This window comes from Augochlora pura, chromosome 7 (assembly GCF_028453695.1).
Source record: "Augochlora pura isolate Apur16 chromosome 7, APUR_v2.2.1, whole genome shotgun sequence".
NCBI classification, from domain to species: domain Eukaryota; kingdom Metazoa; phylum Arthropoda; class Insecta; order Hymenoptera; family Halictidae; genus Augochlora; species Augochlora pura.
This window is the reverse complement of record NC_135778.1, coordinates 4,264,424-4,284,401: the sequence shown is the minus strand read 5'-3', so window position 1 is coordinate 4,284,401 and position 19,978 is coordinate 4,264,424. Positions and strand designations below refer to the sequence as shown.

The following is a 19,978-nucleotide window of genomic DNA, read 5'->3' as shown; positions in this document are numbered from 1 at the left end:
TTTTTCCTTCGTCAAATTCGTTCGACTATTTTCGCGTACTCGTTTCTCGCTCGGCACTAAAAAGAAGGGTTAACTGGCCCACGTACCAGGACTAGGCGCGACGTCGTGATAAGGCGGCAGCTTGTCCAATTCCAGAGGTGGCCGATCGGGTATGACAGCCACACCGCCGCCAGCCCCAGCTCCTCCACCCGCGCCGCCGGCATCCTGGCCGTTCGTGTCCTCGACGCCAACGCCGCAGCAGCCTGTCCGGACAGAAACAAAAAAAGGGAGGGGGTTCAGTATCTCCCACGTAACTCTCAGCCCCGGAAAATCCGCCGCGGAGATCCGCGCGCGAAAGTCTGCGCTCGAGTTTCACCGGTGGGGACGCGGGGGCCCCCTCGCGGAGAGCCCACAAATCGAGGCGAAGCTCGCGAAGTGCCAGGTGATCCCGCACGGAGAATCCTGTTACCTCGCTGGCTCGCCCGTGTAGTCCTGTAGCGTACAGGGTCTGTCGTATGTACAGGGTGTCGGGGCCTGGACTAACATTGTCCCGCGACGTTCATTGCGACGACTAAAAAATTAATTGCCGTTCTTTGTAGACTAGTTTCATCGGAGTCCTCCGTTTATGGTTTAACCATTCGCTGTGCTTTAACGAGTTTCGAAAGCGATGGAGAAGGTTAGGAGTGACCCGTGAAGTTACGAATGTTATTATATTCTCGTAACCAATTTACGGCGTAGTGCATTAGGGTTATTATAATATTTTTAATGAAGATGTTATTTGAGTGAAGTTTATTGGAGTTAGCTGGTCGATTTATATTCCTGTAATTATGTCTTTTTTAATTTATTTTGTCTATATTCTTATGACTACATTTTTATAAATTATCTAGACTATATTCTTATTATTATATTTTCATAACTTATTTAGTCTATATTCTTCTTATTATATTTTTATAATTTATTTGGTCTATATTCTTATAATTATATTTTTATAATTTATTTAGTCTGTATTCTTATAATAATATTTGTATGATTTATTTATACTGTATTAATGATTATATTCTTTTATATTAATGACTATATATTCTATAGTAAGTTTAATAATGCGTATCACAGTACAGTTTCCAAACATACAGATGTGTTTCGTTAGTCATTTCTTAATATTATAAGTGAAGAGAACGATACAGCAAGAGGCTAAACGTTCTCTAACAAGTTGATCATATCCCATTATAATAATTGAAACTACTCGAGATTCGTTCTAGAGACAACGAACAATCATGATTCAGGGTTTAAGTTCACAGAAAATACGCGAATATTTTTCAAATAATTTTGCGCGTCGATAGAAAAAGTGCTGCCAATCGAGGATCCAAATGTAAGCTAGCCCCAGGTACGCGACTATTAAATATAATCTACGGTCGATTTCTAAAGAAACGAAAATACCGGTGGAGACCGAACGATCGAGACGCCGCGCGGAACCTGCCTTTCGAAAACACCCAGTATACAGAGGCACGCGGGTAGGTATTCGAATCACCGCATTATGACATAAGCCCCGCACGCCAGGGACGGGGAGAGGGAGAGAGAGGGGGGCGCGGATAGAAATGAAAAAGGAAGGGCAAAAACGGGGTCGTTTTCTGTATGGCGGTTATTGTGGGCCCGTCATCGTACCCGTCACCGGAGTTTCATAGAAAACGCGGCACAGATTTTCGGGGGATGACGAGGAGCCGGGAGACGAAGAGCGAGAGAGAGACAGAGAGAGAGAGAGAGAGAGAGAGAGAGAGATCAGGGGCGGAATAGCGGCAGGAAGAAGGGAGGGGGGTCGGTGGAGGACGCTGGAAGTAATCTCTGGCGAGGGCGGAGGAGGGGAGATAAAAAGGAATTCGGAATTCATAGATCAGAGAGGCCGCCGCGGGCCGGCCGCGCCGGTAAGTAGGCACGACAATGCCGCGTTGGAAGGAGAAAAAAAAACAACGAGATTATGGGAATCCCATGGGCAGCGGCGTGTCTCCCGTTCACATGGTCGCCGCGGCTCATAACCCGCGCACGTACGCTCGCGGGTCCGTTCGGGTTCCCTCGGGGTTCCCGCACACGCCGGTGTTTCCGTCGCGTCCGCCAAGTCCGTCGTCGTCGTCCTCTGCTCGTCGTCGCGCGTCCTCCGCTCGGCGAGAGGCAGCGACGACGACGACGACGCGGTGCTTGGCGGCTGTCACTTGGCCGGGAGATAGAGAGACTGGTTCTCGTTTTATCGGCGGTGCCCTTACACCAGAGAGGCAGGAGGCAGCGCGCAGGCCGGTACACGGCCTGGCCCCGGCCTGGCTCCGGTCTAGACGCTATTTTCTTCTCCGCCTTCCGAGAAGCTCGCGAGGATAATCGCTGATGCGCTCTAACGTCCCGGAATGAAAAGCAGGGATGACGTACACGAGGAGAAATTTAATTCTGCCGGCTTAGACCTGCCCCGCCGTTCTCCCCCCTCCTCAGCTCTCTCGGACCCTCGTCGTCGTCGTCCGGTGTATTTATAACAAGACGTTACACCGCAATTTACATAATTAGGATCTATGCAAGACGTCCGCGGGTAATGGACGCGAGCGGCACCGACGAGCTCGGGCCCGAGCACGGTTTTCGCGCGAAGCTTGAGAAACTCTCCGTTCGAAGGACGTCCGGAAAGCTGTGTCCGGCTTCCATGAATCTGTCCGGATCGTTCGCTTTCCTTGGCGCTCGATAGTTATCGTTTCGGCGCGCGTTGTATTTATCGTAGATTTTGTTTCCGTGGAAGAAGATCGCCGTCGCGAGAGTTTCTTGATTCGTTAATGAGGCGCCATGACCGTGAATTTAAATAAAATTTCGAAAAGTGAACGCGTCAATTATAAAATTGCACAATCGCATACTATTATGCAACAGTCGGCAGTAAACAAATGTTTATTCGACTATTTCTAAGTAAGAGCATACTGACTCATATTGCGTACATCAATTTTATTGTCCCAATTTATAATATATAAGAGAACGATATTCTATAATAGCTGCATGCTCGCTTTTTATCATTTTACTCTTATTATTTTTTATTCGTATTAAATAAATAATTCAAGGTTCATTATATCATTCAGAAACATCAATCGATCGGTATAAATATTTCATCCAGACAATCGTAATTATAGTCGACGGTAATATTATGCTTCCTGAAAATCGTTTCATAATAAGTACTTTTATTTTACGAGAAATTTGCGTCGCGTTCGAGCAACGTCGCTATACTCGAAGCCAGTTCCAGAACTCCGCGTCCTGCTTGTATACGCGTACGTCTCCTCGTTGCCGGAACGGGTATAATTTTCTGGACGTTCCTTAACGAGTCGGAATCATTACCGGAAACAGGCCTGCATTTTTGCGGCGATGAAAAGACGACGCGCCGTAGCAAAATTCGTCCCTCGTTAAGCCGAGAGATAATTGCCCGGCGTCGCGGACGCGAGAGCCACGAGAGATCGGGACCAATTACACTCGGTTTCCGATCTTTCCCGGATTTCAATCGACGGTGGGACACCTTTCCCCTACAACCCCCCTCTTTCGCGCGACCCTAATCAACCTTCTATTCAGACCGTGACCGGTGCTCGATCATGAAGCCCGGACCGGACGGTCGCGCGACTTCATTTGCGCGCGACCGCTTAGAAGACCGACTGCAATCGATTACGTCCACGAGCGTGGTGTAATCGCGTTATTTATCGTCGGGCGCGGGTCCCCGGCATTCGTGTGGGCCCGCAGCGTGCGCGCGCACGCGGCCGCGCACGCACACGCTTCGGCGACCGACGATTTAACATTCCGATGGGGCGAGCGTTAGCGTTCGTTTATTGCTATCGTAAATAAGACGATGTCGATTTATCGGCACGCGGATTCGCGACGTCCGCCGGACCAGACCCCGTTTATAATCGCGCGTTTGGCTGTCGCTTCGATCGCCGTCTCTTTTTCTTTTGCACGTCGATTGACCAGCGAACGATCGCGTGTTTCGCCTTGTTCGGTGCGCGAGCTTAGATGCGCGACGCGATGAACAACGCAGTTCGCTGGACAATGAAGAGCGATGACTTTTCACGAAGCATTTGTAAATAGACTGCGGACCTTGGCGAGATGAAAATTGTATGAGTTAATTTAGAGGAATTTAGAGGAATATGAATTCGATAATTTAAGGAATTTAGAGGAATATTTTTAGAGGAAAAATTTAGAGGAATATGAAAATAATTTAGAGGAATATGAATTCGTTGGAAATGTTCTGCCTTCTTTGACGCGTTCCATGCCACGTGCACTTATATATTTATATAATGTTTTGAAAGGACATGTTTTGTAGTACGTTTAACACCGATTATATGTGTATTATAAAATAATTAACGATTACATAGAATAATCAGTCTTTAGAGAAACCATCGACCTGAGCAGAAAAGTCGAGCGAAAGGGTTCGGCACGGAGCGTATTAACAATAGCAGCAGGTTGAAGATTTCAACCCCTTGCCGTACTCTAACGAATCGAAACTCGCGATAACGATATCTAGTAACAAGCTGTTAGGTATGAATGTTCGCTCCTTTAACTAGGAATTAAATTTGATTCTCTCGTCACCAATATTTAAACATTCGAACAGATGCGAGCACACAATAAATATAAAATTCTTTTTTCTTCTAAGAAATCAGGGCGATTAAAAAATTCCCATTATAGCAATCGCAAAGAAAATGGTACGGCAAGGTATTAAGCGGGAATATGTGCGGCGGTAAAAAATTTAGAAAAGGCATTTTTCAATTTTTTCTAACCCCTCGGGACAAAAATTCGAGCCATGTGGTGTAATTTTAAAAAGTTATTTCGTTCTGTCACCGCGACTCCCCTAAATCACGGAATCGTGTAGCTGGATGCTCCGGGGACCGATTTTGGGGACATCGGTAATTGAATATTTCGACAGAGGCGAACTGTCACGGGAATTCCATCCGTATATCTGTCGCGTCGTCGACGGGCCGTGGTCGTCGGACGACGGTAGGAGTAAGCCACGCACGAAACGCAGCGTGGCACGCGGTACCACCGCGATTACGCCATAGTTCCCACCTACCGAACCAGGTGAGGTAATAGGATCCGTTCCTTTTCCAGGCTGTCGCGTCGCGTCGGCCATCCGTGGACGCGTTAACCCGCGTGATTTACCGGATTAGATGGTTCGAATATTAATTGGACGACCGATGCGTTCGCCCGGGGAACACGGACGCGTGAAAATCGTGGCCTGCCCGCGCAGCGGGGCGGCAAAGGGTGGCCAAGGGGCGCACGGGGCGCACGCTCTTCTTCCTCTCTGCCTCTGTCACTCACTGTCTCTCTGTCTTTTTCTCTTTCTCTCCCTCTGTCTCTGTATCTCTGCCTTTCTCTCTTTCTCTCCCTCTGTCTCTGTATCTCTGTCTTTCTCTCTGCCTCTGTCTCTCTCTCTCTTTCTCTCTGCCTCTGCCTCTCTCTCTCTTTCTCTCCCTCCGTCTCTGTCTCTGTATCTCTCTCTTTCTCCCTCTGTCTTTGTCTCTCTCTCTCTTTCTCCCTCTGTGTCTGCCTTTCTCTCTCTTTTTCCCTCTGTCTGTCTGTCTGTCTGTCTCTCTCTCTCTCTCTCTCTCTCTCTCTCTCTCTCTCCCCTGTCTCTGCCTCTCTCTCTCTCTCTCTGCCTCTCTCTCCGTCCGTCTCTCTCGCTTCCTCCTCGGCGTCGAAGGATTCAGTTTCCACGGGGGCCGGGACTCATTCCACGGCGACCCCGATTTCGTTTTTCGATGTCGTTATGTCGGAACGATTTTCGGTGAAGCGAGAAAATTATACGTTCGGCTCCGGCGTTTTTTGTGGAATTCCCCGGGGATAGACCCGCGTTGCCGAGGCGCGGACGCCCGGGATATTCTTTCGTTGGCGGACTCGACAGACGTACTCCGACGGTAATTCCCGAAGTTAGTCCGGAGCCACTCGCGATGTTCTCCGTGACGATGATGAGGGGTTTCGATTGAGTTTTCTTGAAAATCGATCTCTCGAGCCGCTCCCGGCGATGGGAGACGTCGAGGATCATTTTGACAGTATGGTCTCGATATTTATCACGATTAATGGATCGTGTCTAAGATTTTGTTTTAAATAATCATTTTGGAAGAACTCGTTGCGCTGAATCTGTTTGAATTTTTTGATGAATTGTGGATTGGAAGATTTTGGTATTTGGATAATTTGGTGGAAAATTGTTGATCTTTGATTTTGGAAGAAGTAGTAAATGTGTTAAGGGGGAGTATTTAATTTCAATCTTGTAAATTTTGTTGTAGTGAAACGGTTTTTTTGATTATCGAACGTACCCAAAAAGTAACGAGAAATCTCGGCTACCAAGTATTAAAAAAGAACAAGTTTCTTTTATTATATACTTTTATTATTACTTATGTTATTATATTATATTTAGACTGCGAATTTGATGCATTCAATTAAAAAATATTATATTATTCTCAATGTTTTAAAACCTGTTAAAAGGAGAAATACATTGTTGTACAACTCCTTAAACAATTTCAAAGATCCTATTGAGCACAAAGATGACTAGTCTAATTATTATTCACCTCGTATACGCATCGAAAAACTAGAAAAAATTAACAACGGGACCGAAAAATCGTTTTATTAAAATTCTTACCGATGTCACAATACAATAAAATGCGCGCTGATTTCGAAGCGTGAGTATCGAATCGATCGCCTACCATTCGGATCGTCTGCGATCTATAAACGGCAGGTCGCCACCGGTGCCCGGCAGGTAAAAATCGAGAATCGAGTCCCATTGATACCATTTTCTGGCCGAAATGACGCGCGCTAAGAGCCTTTCACCACGGCGCGATCGGGCACGCGTAAAAACTCGGGGAAGAATACGCGGGCATTCAGCGGATGCACGCGATCCACGTCGTTCGACTCTTTCAGGGGCGCAGCAGCTGATTCGGCGTATCGGTCTCGAGGAACGCGCGATAAGCCGATTAACGCATTCGATTCACCTATTCTGCCCGGCCCTCGAACCGCCATTGTGTCGTCCCGTCGATCGCACACGGGTAGCCGGCGGCCGTGCACGGGTGTTCCCCGGTTATCCCCCGTTCATCTCGCCCTTTTTTTTTTCTTCTTTTTCATTCTGTTTCACGCAACACGACCTCTTTCAGCCGTCCATTAACGCCTCTCTTGTCCGCCGGTATTCGCGCGGCGCCGATTCCTCTCGCGCGCCGCTTGTAAGCTTCGAATGAACTTTCATTAATTCCCGCGATTCTTTACTTTCTCGTTCCTTTTTTCTCCCTCTCCACCTCTCCCTCTCTCCCTCTCCCCCTCCTCCCTCTCTTTCATTCTCGTCTTCGAGACGAGATCGCGCGCTATGAAATTGCTCGTCTCCCGATAAGCGACATCGTCCCTCGTTTAACGAACCCCGCCGAGCACCGTGTAAGCCTGAATTCCAATTACACCGGCACGGTGCCTGCGACTGTAATTTCATTCGCCGGCGAGAGTTTATAGAGACGTCGGTTAAATAAGCGTCGACGATGAATACGTCGGGACCGGGGCTTTTCGTGTAATTGATAGAAACTTGGACGGACGGCGTGCGGACTTCCGGATACTAGCGGGCGCGCGCGCGCAGGCGCGAGCGGCTCGACGCAGCCTTTGACGCCGGGGCAGCGTGAGTCTCTGCTTCTTGCGGCATCGGCTTCCGGGAACGATCTTCTCTATTATAGCGAGATACCGATGGTTTGTCATTAAAGCGGATAATTTTCTCCATTTATCGTTTCTCCTCGTTCGTTCGTTTCCCCGATGATTTTCGAAAATCCGTCGCGCCGCGTTTCATTTATTTCTGTGACGAGTTTCTACGCGGAAATCGAAAACGGAATGTTACCGCGAAATTAATTCATTTAATTATCATTCGATTTATTTAATTATATATATATATACATACATATATATGTCAGGAATAAATAATACTGTAGAAATTATACTGTCAAAAAAGGCGTTGTATCAAGGTTATGTAGTAAAATAATACTATCAAAGAAGGGTCGTAAAATTTTTGTTATCATTTTTATTTTATTATTTATTATCATTTTCTCGTGAAAGAACAAAATTATTTTCTGAACAACGCGATACATGAACTTGGGTATTTTTCGCTTAGGTATAGTACTTGCTATCGATTCTATAACGGTTTAGTATATATTAATTTAATAATGTAAAAATTACTGGAGAATATGGTATAACAATTAGAGTCAGTGATGCATTGTTATACATTGCATTGTGGTGCACAAATGGTTGCTGGGATCAGACTGTGCGCAGAATTGATTTCCATTCGATAGAACATTGGGAGGGTGGAAATAGACGGTGATCTAATCCCCGAGCATTCTGCGAGCAGACAGGTTCGGGCGCCGGGGACCGATCGGGGTCCTATCGAGGCCGATCACGAGGTTCCCGGTGTGAAGGGCACTTAAGAGGCAAATCGTGAATCGGTGGAGATCGACGAGTGAGTCCAGGGTGATTCAGTAAAACGAGTGTCGGATAATTAATTCGGGTGACCCTTGTATCCCCGGCCCGGTAGTAACCTGCCCTTCCCCCCTTGCCGGTCCACGACCGAGCCTTCTCTCTCTCTTTCTTTTTCTTCCTCGTTTCTCTCCGCCGGTTTCCCGGCGCAGCTCCGCGCGCCGGTTCGTTGATCGTATCGTGCCGCGGGTGACTTTAAATCAGAAAGTTAATTAGACGCGTTTCACTGTCCTTTATGTCGGCTGTCCGTCGCGTCGCCCTGGTACCCTTTACGAAGCGCGCCGGTAGCACGGCCGGAATATATATATATATACACGCCGCCGTGAACGGCTTTCATTATGCGAACTAATTAAACTCCAATCGACGCTGACACTCGACGCCACTCGGCTCTACTATGCTTCTCGTTTGCACCGATCGACGCGGCACGTCGCGAGAGCCTGTGTGAGGGCCCCGCCGTGGCACCCGTGTGTCTCCCTTTCTCCCTCCGACCCCCGGACAGGCGGGGGCTGGCCGGGGGAACCCTCTCTCACGCCAGCGCGCGCTGTACCCCGGCCAGGCCGATCCGACGACATCCGGATACGTGCGCGGACCTTGACAAGAGGAAACGGGCAGCAACAGAGAGACGCGGCGCCGCCGAGTTATTCGATTCCCCTTTCGGAATAAGATCGATTCGATTGCTAAGTTTCTGGGAACTCGAAGGGGACGCGGTCGCTGGAAGGTGTGAGGCGCGACATGTTGCTCGGTCTAATTGGCTACTCGGTGCTCGAATTTTTAGCCGACCGGACCCCTTCGTCTCCGCCGTGAAACGCGCGGCAGATGCGTGCTCGCCTTGTACACCTCGTCCATTCGGGGAACGGGATTTTTTCCAGTCGAATATTTCGTGAGAGAAACGACCGTCTCAGGAGATAGACCGCTATATTTTTTGATATATTGTAATTAATAGCTTCACGTTCCTCGAATTATTTATTAAATCGACAGGTTCACAGTCGAGTGGCGACTCTTAGGCTTTAATAAAAAATGGTTCATGTTTCAAATTAATTTAGCATTGTCAAACTTATTTTTATTCGCTGCTGTACGCGCCATAGGTAGACTGTCGATCTTTGTGCAGAATGTAAATCATTTTCTCTTTTTATTATTATATATTTATATTCTTATTTTAAATGAAATCTCTTCCTTTTCTCAATAATTTATATGAGTTTAAAATAATATACATATGTCCTTACGTTTTTAAAATATTTTCATCGTTTCATGTTTTAATTACTCATTCCTGCCACAAACGCATAATATCCGCAGTCTAGTCGTAAGATGTTTTAGGTTTTATAAGTAGAAAAAGCAGTAAGTCATATAAAATGAGAATACTGTAGGTGAGAAAAACTAGTTCGAAGTTAGATTTAAAATGGCGTCGAGTGCAAAAGATTAATCAGAAACGTGACGATGCGAAATCTAAAATGACGATATTTGGAAATGTTTTACCTGTTGGTTGTTTTTAGTTTGTTTAACACGTGCCGAGCTGTATTTAGTCGACTCTTCATTCCGGTCAATCGAAGCTTTACAAATAATTATATTATATTTATTTATTAATTATTGTTAATATAACCATGAAACCGACTTACTATAGATCCATCCTTTTGGTGGAAATTATTTCTTCGACTCCAACTTCTTATAAAATAACTTTTTAACGCGTTTAAGCGTGCACCGCTAATGGCACACGTGGCACGGAATGTGTTAAAACAACGTCGCAAACATTGCATATTAACTGTCCAACAAGCCCCCGCGACATTATCGTCGCGCAGCGAACACGAGAGCGTGCACACGGCAGGTTCGAGTTCTTTTTCGGTACGGTGTCGGCACACGTGGCGACGAGCCCTTTCGAACACACAGATAAGGTTACAGGGAATATTCACAAAAGGGGGTATAATGGGAATTATTAAGGGGCGGATATCATATTTTAACGGGCTGGCAAGGGAACCATAGAATAGACGGAATCGATATCCCGGTAGGGGCTCTCCGTGTAATTATGAATGATTTCGAACATGATCTGTCAGCGTGGCGCGACTACACAATCTCGACACGGTTCGATTGGCATGCCTATTGTGCCAATTTCGTGTAATTGGACCGTAATCATTCAAACTATACCTTGTACGACCGGTGGCCGCGACTCTTGTGTTTTCGTACCGAAAAATCCGCTCGATTGATCGACGCCGCGCGAGACAACCGCTCCGAATGAATATTTCAGGCGTGGTACAATTTGTTTTTCTCGACGGAAACGCGCGCGCGCTCGCGGCATTAAATTGCGTTCCGTAATTTTCTTGCCGGATAATTTTCTCGGACAGCGAATTCCGTAGTCGACTGCGCGCGGGACCCGGCGATCTCGTTGCGCTACGAATATAAACGAGCAAAAAACGTAATCGTCCCGATAGCGGCCGGTAATAATAGCCGCGGCGCGTACACGCGAACGTTAACCGTAACCTCGATAAGCAGCTTAAAGATAATCCTATTAGCTGTATTAATAAGCGCGATTCGGAACAACCGCGACGCGGAGGTGGGGGGGAACCCCGCCAAGAACACTTGGGTTTGGAATAATCTGCCGAGATTTTCTTACCTCTGCCACCGGCGCTCTTCATCCTGTAACATAAAGATGAATGGATCTATTAGAAAAACCGTAAATACCGTCGACCTGTCGGTGTGAAGGAAACGCTAAACCCTTCAGCCCATTAACCATTTTATTACGTTCGCGAGTTCACGGCTGATTTCGGGATCAGGGCAAGATCGTTCTATACGTAATCGTTTACTGTACAGTTTACACGCATAGGATAAACGTTATTATACTTTCCTTGCGACAGGAATGACATGGAATATGGTTCAGCAGATTTTCGATACGTGACTCCGTTGACGGTGTTTACAAACATCAATTGCTGCGAGCTATGCAGTAAGTGGAATGGTTCCATTATTGTCAATGTTTGTAAACACTGTCTTGGGCGAAGACACCAACGCCAGAAGAATAGACAACTGAATCTTTGACAAAGACAAAGAAATTTTAACCTCTTAGGCGCGACGCGCTATTATAGCGGCTTTTGAGGATATTTCGTGCTTTACTCAATTGTATTATTAATCCCTTAACCTACAATGACGGGCAGAGCCCGCGTACGATGGTCGGACCAAACGTAAATATTACGGGCATAGCCCGCGTACGATGGTCGGGCCAAACGTAAATATTACGGGCATAGCCCGATCAGCGTGTTACACAAGTCGTGCGAATGACCCGAACGCTGCGCGAGCTTGTATACGATTTCGGCCCAACATCTTCGAATCTAAATCGTAGGTTAAGGGGTTAATTATTAAAGTAAACGATTAAAGTATATATGTACAATACACTAAGAAAAGAATATATATAGTTAATGCCATATGTAACTATACCAAAAAATTGTATATTAAGAAAAATAGTAATTTAGATACGAAAAATTTCATTCGCGCAAAATTCAGCCATGGCTAAGAGGTTAAAGTCAACTTTCTCGAAACCAGAGTGTCGAATAACAAAAATGTTACACCAAATGTGTTTCTTACTTTATCGTATAAAATCATCCTTTGCACGGTTATGCTACAGATTCTGATCCACCCTGTACATTACTTTTTCCATTCGCAACAAATCGAGCTGTGTTCGATAAGTTTCTCACGTCGCTAAAAATCGCGAACACATTTAGGTGTCCGATGTTCGACGGACCTAACGGCGATAAAACTAAATTGCCATCGGTAACGGTCGCAGAAGCCAGAAGCACTCGACGGCGTTATCAGGCGGCGGGGCACGATGCGCGGGTACAATAACCAGTTTTTGCGGGGGCCGCGGATTCAGAAAAAAATTCGAGCAGATGATCATCTTAAGTGGCGTCGCTCGAGTGCAACCGCGGTAAACCGGCCATTAAAATCGCAAACGCGGTATATGGATGCCCGAGAAAAATTCGCGTTAACCGCGCGCGCGCCTCTGAATGCGAGTCTTTGTCTCGATCGTCGGAGGAAGTTGATCGCTATAAAGATCCGTGCGATTCCTCGTCATGCCGGAGCGAACGGTCGGCCGTGGTTGCGCCTCGCTGTCCCTCGTTGTAGCGCCTCCGCGAGGATCTCTCCACCTCTTTGTCTTTTTCTCTCTCTGTCTCTGTCTTTTTCTCTCTCTGTCTTTGTCTTTTTCTCGCTCTGTCTTTCTCTCTCTCTCTTTCTTTGTCTTCGTATCTCACCTTCTTTATCCTTTTCTCTCTCTTTCCTCGTCTTTCCCGCCGCGCTCCTTCCATCACTCTACCGTTTCGCTCATTGTTTCCCGCCGCGGTTTTTTGCACTGTCACACGACCGGGGGGCGGGGGGGGGGGTTCAAATCGACCGATCTAGTTAGCAACCGGTTCGCCCTCCTTATTACGGATCGAGGAGGGGGGGAGGGGGGCCACAGCCTCGATTTTGATGCATTGCGGGTAGGCGGCAATTTAAGGGAATCGATCCGGACCGGGTCGGCGAAACCGCGATCGTTTCGCGGATCGGCCTGCCTGATCGCCGATCCGTATCCTGAGACGCATCGCCGCCTCGTTTCCCCTTTGTACGGATTTCGAGTGGCAATCTCTCGTAGAAACCGAGGCCCCGCGCAGGTGCTCGCGCTCTCGTATTTCAATTCGAGATTCCGTGATCGATAAATCCCCCGGGGGAAGCGGGTGATTGAATTCGACTGACTGGAATCGATCGTTGCGCATATCTGTTCGTAGGCCGAGCTTCCGAGTTGGTCGCCGTTCGATTAATTCGTTAACCGAGAGAATTTCTACGGGACATGGACGGACGTGTTGCGGAGGTGTCCTTCAATGGTCTTATCGAGATGGTGCGTTGTTATTAATTATCGTTAACCGTTAGCTTCGTAAATGTCTCTATTTGTATGTTTAATAAAACTAGCAGATACGCAACCACGTTTTTGATAATCGAGAATTTACTGTATAATATTTGTTTTGTCATATTTAATCAATATTTTTTGAGAATATTTTTTAAGCTAATATCTTTCCTGTCTTTTTAGTTTACAGCTAAAATGTCGTTGCTTGATCTTGGAATAATTTTGTTGAGAATGTACAGAACGTCCTTTATCTCTTAATATTTATTTCCTGGATTACGTGATACATTTTTTATTTTTACGGATAGAAATAACATGATAAAGATAATCCGTAATATTTTTATCTTAGTGGTAATTTAGTTTAGGTCCTTATCACACCGACGCGAAAAGCTAAATCGATATAATTATTTGTAGTAATAAAGAATAATAGATATGGTACTGTAATAATTCACAGATTTTACTATACTCTATGTATATACTATATATATATTTTATGTATATTATATGCTATGAAGCAGGAAGCTCCTTACAGGGCTAACAAGAATTAATCTTTCAAGTAAGAAAACCACCGTGCACAGGTTTCCAGTGGATCCGTCAACGGCAAGCGATAAATTAACTAATCTGCCGCGACGAACAGGCGCGTAAAATAAAAATTAAAAATCCAACGTACCTCCGACAGTGTAGAAGCGTCACCATGACCACGGCGCCGATGCCGGCCGACACCAGGGACACTATCACCAGCGTGAGCACCCAGCCCAGCTCACCAGGTGCTTCTGCAAGAAACGGAGAAAGTCGTGATATTAATACAGTGTGTCTGTTCAGCGGCCGCAGCGGGCAGTAGGTGTTAACAAAACGCCCGCGGACCAATTTATTCGAGCCGGCGGGTCGTTAAAAGTTCGAGCGAAAGGGAAACGGGACGCGGCAACAAAACAATAAACAGCGCGCCGCGCGCGTCGCCATTTGTTTGGCCGCGGCTCGCCGGGCGCGCTCGGTAAATACCGGGAACGATCGAACATATATTCGAACGGCGTCGGTACATAAATACGGTAAACGTAATAAAGACGCTATAAAACCACGATCGCGTGAATCCGCGCGGGGCCGGTATTCCCGCGGCATTCCCGCGCACTGAAATACCTTTTCAATAACCCGGTCCCCATAGGCGCGAGCACTTAATTAATAAAAATGAAAGATTTCGCACGCGGCGGGGACGCGCGCGAACGTCAGGCAAACGCGAACGGACTACTTCCGAACGTTACCATCGGCACACCCGCTGCGACGAACGCCCGGGGAACGGTCCCCGGATAAATTAGCCGCGCGGACCGGTCGCGTGTTCGGATTCGCGCGCGGGGATCCCCGCGCGAATACGCCTCGGTAATTGGGCCGCGGCCCCGGTCTTGTTCACCTCGTCCCGGTATCAGCGCAGCGGGACGCCCGCAGCTTTATTACGCGACGGCTCGGCATTATTTCTGCGGCGCACACCTACCGAAACCACCACGGCTACCCCCCCCCGTTGACTTTTTTTCAGCCGGGGCCCGCGGAGACCTCGCGTGTAACGATACACGAAATTATCGTTCGCGTGGACGTAATGGAGATACCGCGACTTCCACGGCAAAAATACCGCACGCTTTCACGGGGCACCGCTTTCTTTTTTTTCTTTTTTTTGCGTTTGTTCGCCGTCTTTATGGCACTGAACACAATCGCCGAGCAATCCGATAAATCATCGGTTTTGTTGCCTCGCGCTGCGGCCCGCGGTGCTACCTTTTTCCCGAAGAGTTGACAGCGATTCGTAAGCTCGGACGATTTTTATTTATTTTTGAGGCTGCCAAATTGGACGAATATTAATCCTTTGCACTCCGGTGGCGACTCTGCGGCGCCATTAAAATTTTTGTAATATGTTCAAAAATTATTTCTATAAATATAGCTAAAGCTTAGATATAGTTAAAGCATAGAATGAATTTTCTTATATAAAATGGAAATACTAGAAGCCAGAAAAATTATTTTAGATATGCAGTTCAAATGGCTTCGAGTGCAAAGGGTTAAACGCGAGCAGTGATTTTAACTTATTTCTTTGTCGATAGTAATCGGTTTTCGATATTTGATATCGAATTATATTGGCATTACATAATTAATGACTATATTGGCAAAACATAAGTTTTACATTAGAATGTAAAATATAATAAGGCGATCTTAACATTAGTATCTGCTTTATATACCTTGGTAAAAATAATAAGCTTATATTGATTCCATAGCTTAGTTTCTTTGAATATGGTTCAATAAAATGAATTTTGATAGCTAGTTAAAAGCTAGAGAAATCTCGCTTATAACGATCTGCAGTGAGGTAAAATATTTTTAAATAATTCTAATGCGTTTTTCTTTATTTCTTTCTTCTACTCTTGATAGTCCAATTGCGAAGCTATAAAGCAATACACTATAATATACACTAAAATAAATATACACTAAAATTGCTATTGAAAGTGACTAATTATTTAAACCGTCGTCGAATCTACCACTCAGATTAAAAATAAATCCTTTTTATCAGTAAAACTGCGAAGACATAAAATACGACACGCATCAATTCGAACTTCAAATAAGATCATAAAACATTCGCGGCGAATCCTCCAATTGCTAAACCATTAGGCTACCGGCGTAGAAGCCAGAAATCGGAGCCAGCGAGATCAAGAAGCGAATCAAAATGAGGCTACCGCTGTCATAGTTTACAGAGTAAACTCGGTCGAAATAGGTATTTGCTCGCCGTATTCCCGTCACGATTCGCTCCGAGTAAATTACACCTTCGCCCCTATTTACGATCACGCCGGCGATAAAGTTGGCCCCCGCGTCGACCCGTTCCTGCGGGTAGCCGCGGCCCCGATCGGGCCTCTAAATTAGAAATCAGCTAGAAATGTTTCATTAAAGGATTAAGATATCGCGCGGAATCGGCAGAAGCAGCCTGCTAATGAGCGTCGCTCGCGCGGGAGAGAACTGTGAGAATCGCGGGGCAAACGGACCGAGGGAACTGGTTAAACGGCCGTGTACAGGAATCTGCGCGATAGCGCGCGGAAAATCATTGGTTCGAGCCGGAGGTGAGACGAAATATATCCACGAAGTATACCACGGCGAAACCGCTCTGTTATCCGCTGATATCGTTTCTATCCGCGAGTCACGAATTATCATTAATTTTGTACGTTGCAGATTCATAAACTCAGCTTCGACAATTCAAATTTGGCGACGTAACAGTTAGAAAAATTTGTTTAAATCGACGGTAGATCATTATTAACCGACGTTCAATTTTTCAACGATAAAATTCGTTTCAGGTGTTCTAAATAAAAAATTGATAATCGTTTTTGCAGTTGTCGATCTTTTGCATTTTGCAACCAAATTTGCAAAAAGGTCTGATCTGGTGCATCGATTTATCTTGGCGAAGAGAAATACTTATAGCGCTATTAGTGACACTAATCGCCATTGATCCCCCTAAAGAAGCTCCTTGCACCAAGTGTACAACGAGTTGTAGACTCGCAAGATAACAAAGAGCTATAAAGAAGAAAGTGACGTTAAACATTTACATCCGAATGCCTCTGTTCAACCTGCGAGGGTTTCGGAGAAAGGAGAAGGGGTCTCGCAGCTCCAGCTTCACGCGTCAATTCGTCCCTTCCAGCAGCGCCCCTAAACACGGCCGTCGCAAATCCCCGAATTTTTATCATCGCAAGGACGCTAACATATTCATGACCCAGTCATCCAGATAAGCAGAGCGTACAGCTAGGTCACAGAAAAGGCACGGGAATCTTCTTGCACGCGCAGCGACAAACCAGTTCCCGTCCACCCCTCGGCCGCGATATTGACTCATAAGAGACTCCATAACCCTAAAAGCGTTATTGTACCCGGTTTGTTGTGTTCGTCGCCTCGCGCAGAAACGATGCCCCGTCCGCCGATGTTCCGATTGTTCGCGACAGAGAGAACACGAAAGGGTTCGCTCGAGAGTGAAAGAGGGGCGCTATGTAATCCCGTCTCGGCGGCGCTCGACCCTGAGAATTCACCGCTAGAGCATCTCCCCGCTCGTGACTGCGGTCCGCGGGGATCGGACAACCGGGCCCCTAGAGTCGTGCTCCATTCACGTGGCTGTTTCGGAGCTGTTCGCCAACAGCTCGGGCCCTTTGTTCGTCCCTCGGCCACTCTCGGCCCGGTCGAACGACATTCGAACAAGTTGGGTGAATTACGTGGCCGACTCCCGGCCAGAGCCGGGGAAGTGATCAGCGATTGGGAGAGGACGGATCATCTAGGTTACGGGGGCTATTGCCTTTAACAGATCCTATCTGCTTTAATAGATCGCGTTCGTTCGGCTTCACGAATTCGACGAGAGATATAGAGTTATAGAGATATAGAGACGTAGAGATATAGAGATATAGAGATATAGAGATATAGAGATATAGAGATATAGAGTTATAGAGATATAGAGTTATAGAGTTATAGAGATATAGAATTATAGAGTTATAGAGATATAGAGATATAGAGATATAGAGATATAGAGACGTAGAGATATAGAGATATAGAGATATAGAGATATAGAGATATAGAGATATAGAGATATAGAGATATAGAGATATAGAGTTATAGAGATATAGAGTTATAGAGTTATAGAGATATAGAATTATAGAGTTATAGAGATATAGAGATATAGAGATATAGAGATATAGAGATATAGAGATATAGAGATATAGAGATATAGAGATATAGAGATATAGAGATGATATAGAGATATAGAGATGATATAGAGATATAGAGATATAGAGTTATAGAGTTATAGAGATATAAAAATATAGAGATATAGAGATATAGAGTTATAGAGTTATAGAGTTATAGAGATATAGAGATATAAAGATATAGAGATATAGAGATATAGAGATATAGAGATATAGAGATATAGAGATATAGAGATACACTTGCGTATGGAATTTTATCTTTAAGTCTTCAGGAGAAAATTATTTTAAAAAATCTAAACGCCAGAGTTAACCCTTTGCACCCGAAGCCATTTTGACTGTAAATGTGTAATAATTTTCCTGGCTCGTAGTATTTCCATTTTATAGAACAAAATGTATTTTATACACGTGAAATTGTTTCCTGTAACTCATAGCAACAATTTTTGAAATCTGAACCTTGTATGTTATAAAAATTATTTTCATACGTAATAGAACAATTTCAGCGGTGCCTTAAAGTCACCATTCGAGTGCAAAGGGTCAAGTTAACATATAGTAAAACAATTTATAATTTATCTCACTTCCTTCTCTAATATTTTAGGATGTATAAATTACGTTCCAACATATAAATCATAATTTTTCATAAATACACGTCGCTACAATTCTAATCCATTCACACGATAAAACAAAAAGGTTTCCCTCTTTCCTGAGATTCCCTCAGCCACGAGCAGCTGCCACGAAAGTCCTTGACTCCGCGGACTTCACGGCCTTCCTTTTTTCTCTTTTCTCTCCGGCTCGATCACCGAAGATCCCATGCTTCACACTCTAGAAACCCTCTTTCCATCCCATTAAACGACACCGGACGGATACACCGTAGGGGACGACTCGCGAATCGACGAAAAAACGACGAGGATCCTAACACGCCGTCACGTAAGTTCGAATTAACGGCAACAGGTCCCAGCGCGAGCCGTCACCGATGGAGAAGGAAACGACGCGCGCGGACGACGCCGAAAGACAAAGGAGAGAGGATCGCCGGCCGTCTATCCGCGTCACGGACCTGACGCGAACATAACAACGTGCACGCCACGGCTGATAACGCGCTACAAGAGAGTTATCAATCATCTCTCGCGCGCGCGCGCACGCTGGACGGCCACCTAGGCATATCGTTCCCTGTTCGCTGGGAAGCCCGTGAACAACTCCGTGCGTCAGGTTACAATGTTGTTTCGACGTCCAGAGAGAGAGAGAGAGAGAGGCCCCGAAAGAGAGCAGAGGGATTTTTTGGGGAACGCGAACCCCATCTCGGGTTCCCGATCGGGAACCGAGCCGAGCGTGGAAAAAGCCGGACAAGCTCTCGCCGCTGTGCCCGAACGGTTCCACCCGCTTGTCGATTTCGCGCCGTTCTGGAGCTCTGCGTGCCACTACCGCGCCGCTCCGTTTGGACCGCTGACTTCACGCGCTGTCGGATAAATTGATTTTGAGGCTCGCGGTTCCGGAAGAAATCTCGCGCGCTGACGATGCATCGAGAAGCAGAAAAGATTTTCTGTCGATTGGTAGTTATGTTACAGTTAATATATTACCTATAGCGTTTTACCGATTAAAATAAAGTCAAATATGCTATAATTGAAATTGTCACTGAATACATGGCAAAAAAGGTATATTAATGAGTAAAATGGTATATTTATGATTTTAAGCTTGTTACTTAATCCTTAATTAGGCGCATGGGGTCTTAAATGACCCCAAAAAAACATTGGGAAAGGAGTATCAAAAAGGAATAAAACTTAATGGATTTCTATAGTAATTAATAAAGTTCTTTAATATACTTAACTTTAAGAAACAAATACTTACTGTGACATTAAAAATATTTAAAAAAAAAAACAGGGAGTGGGGAAGCTAGAAAGAGCGTTAGTACGCTCTGAAGACTGTAAGCCATTATTTTTTGAATTTCAAGTGGCCCTGACCCCATGCGCCTAATTAA

At 45.7% G+C, this 19,978-nt stretch overlaps 1 protein-coding gene across 1 annotated transcript in view; it reads right to left on the bottom strand.

Annotated features, from left to right (window-relative positions):
* Window positions 1-69: 69 nt before the first annotated feature.
* The window catches only part of LOC144473417 (uncharacterized), a 139,638-nt gene continuing 119,729 nt past the window's right edge, over window positions 70-19,978 (bottom strand). Inside the window, exons 3-5 of the mRNA XM_078187267.1 lie at window positions 13,986-14,088; window positions 11,063-11,085; window positions 70-242 (exon numbers count right to left, since the gene is read on the bottom strand). Coding sequence (XP_078043393.1) covers window positions 70-242; window positions 11,063-11,085; window positions 13,986-14,088 — 299 coding nt within the window. The remainder of the gene's footprint in view (window positions 243-11,062; window positions 11,086-13,985; window positions 14,089-19,978) is intronic.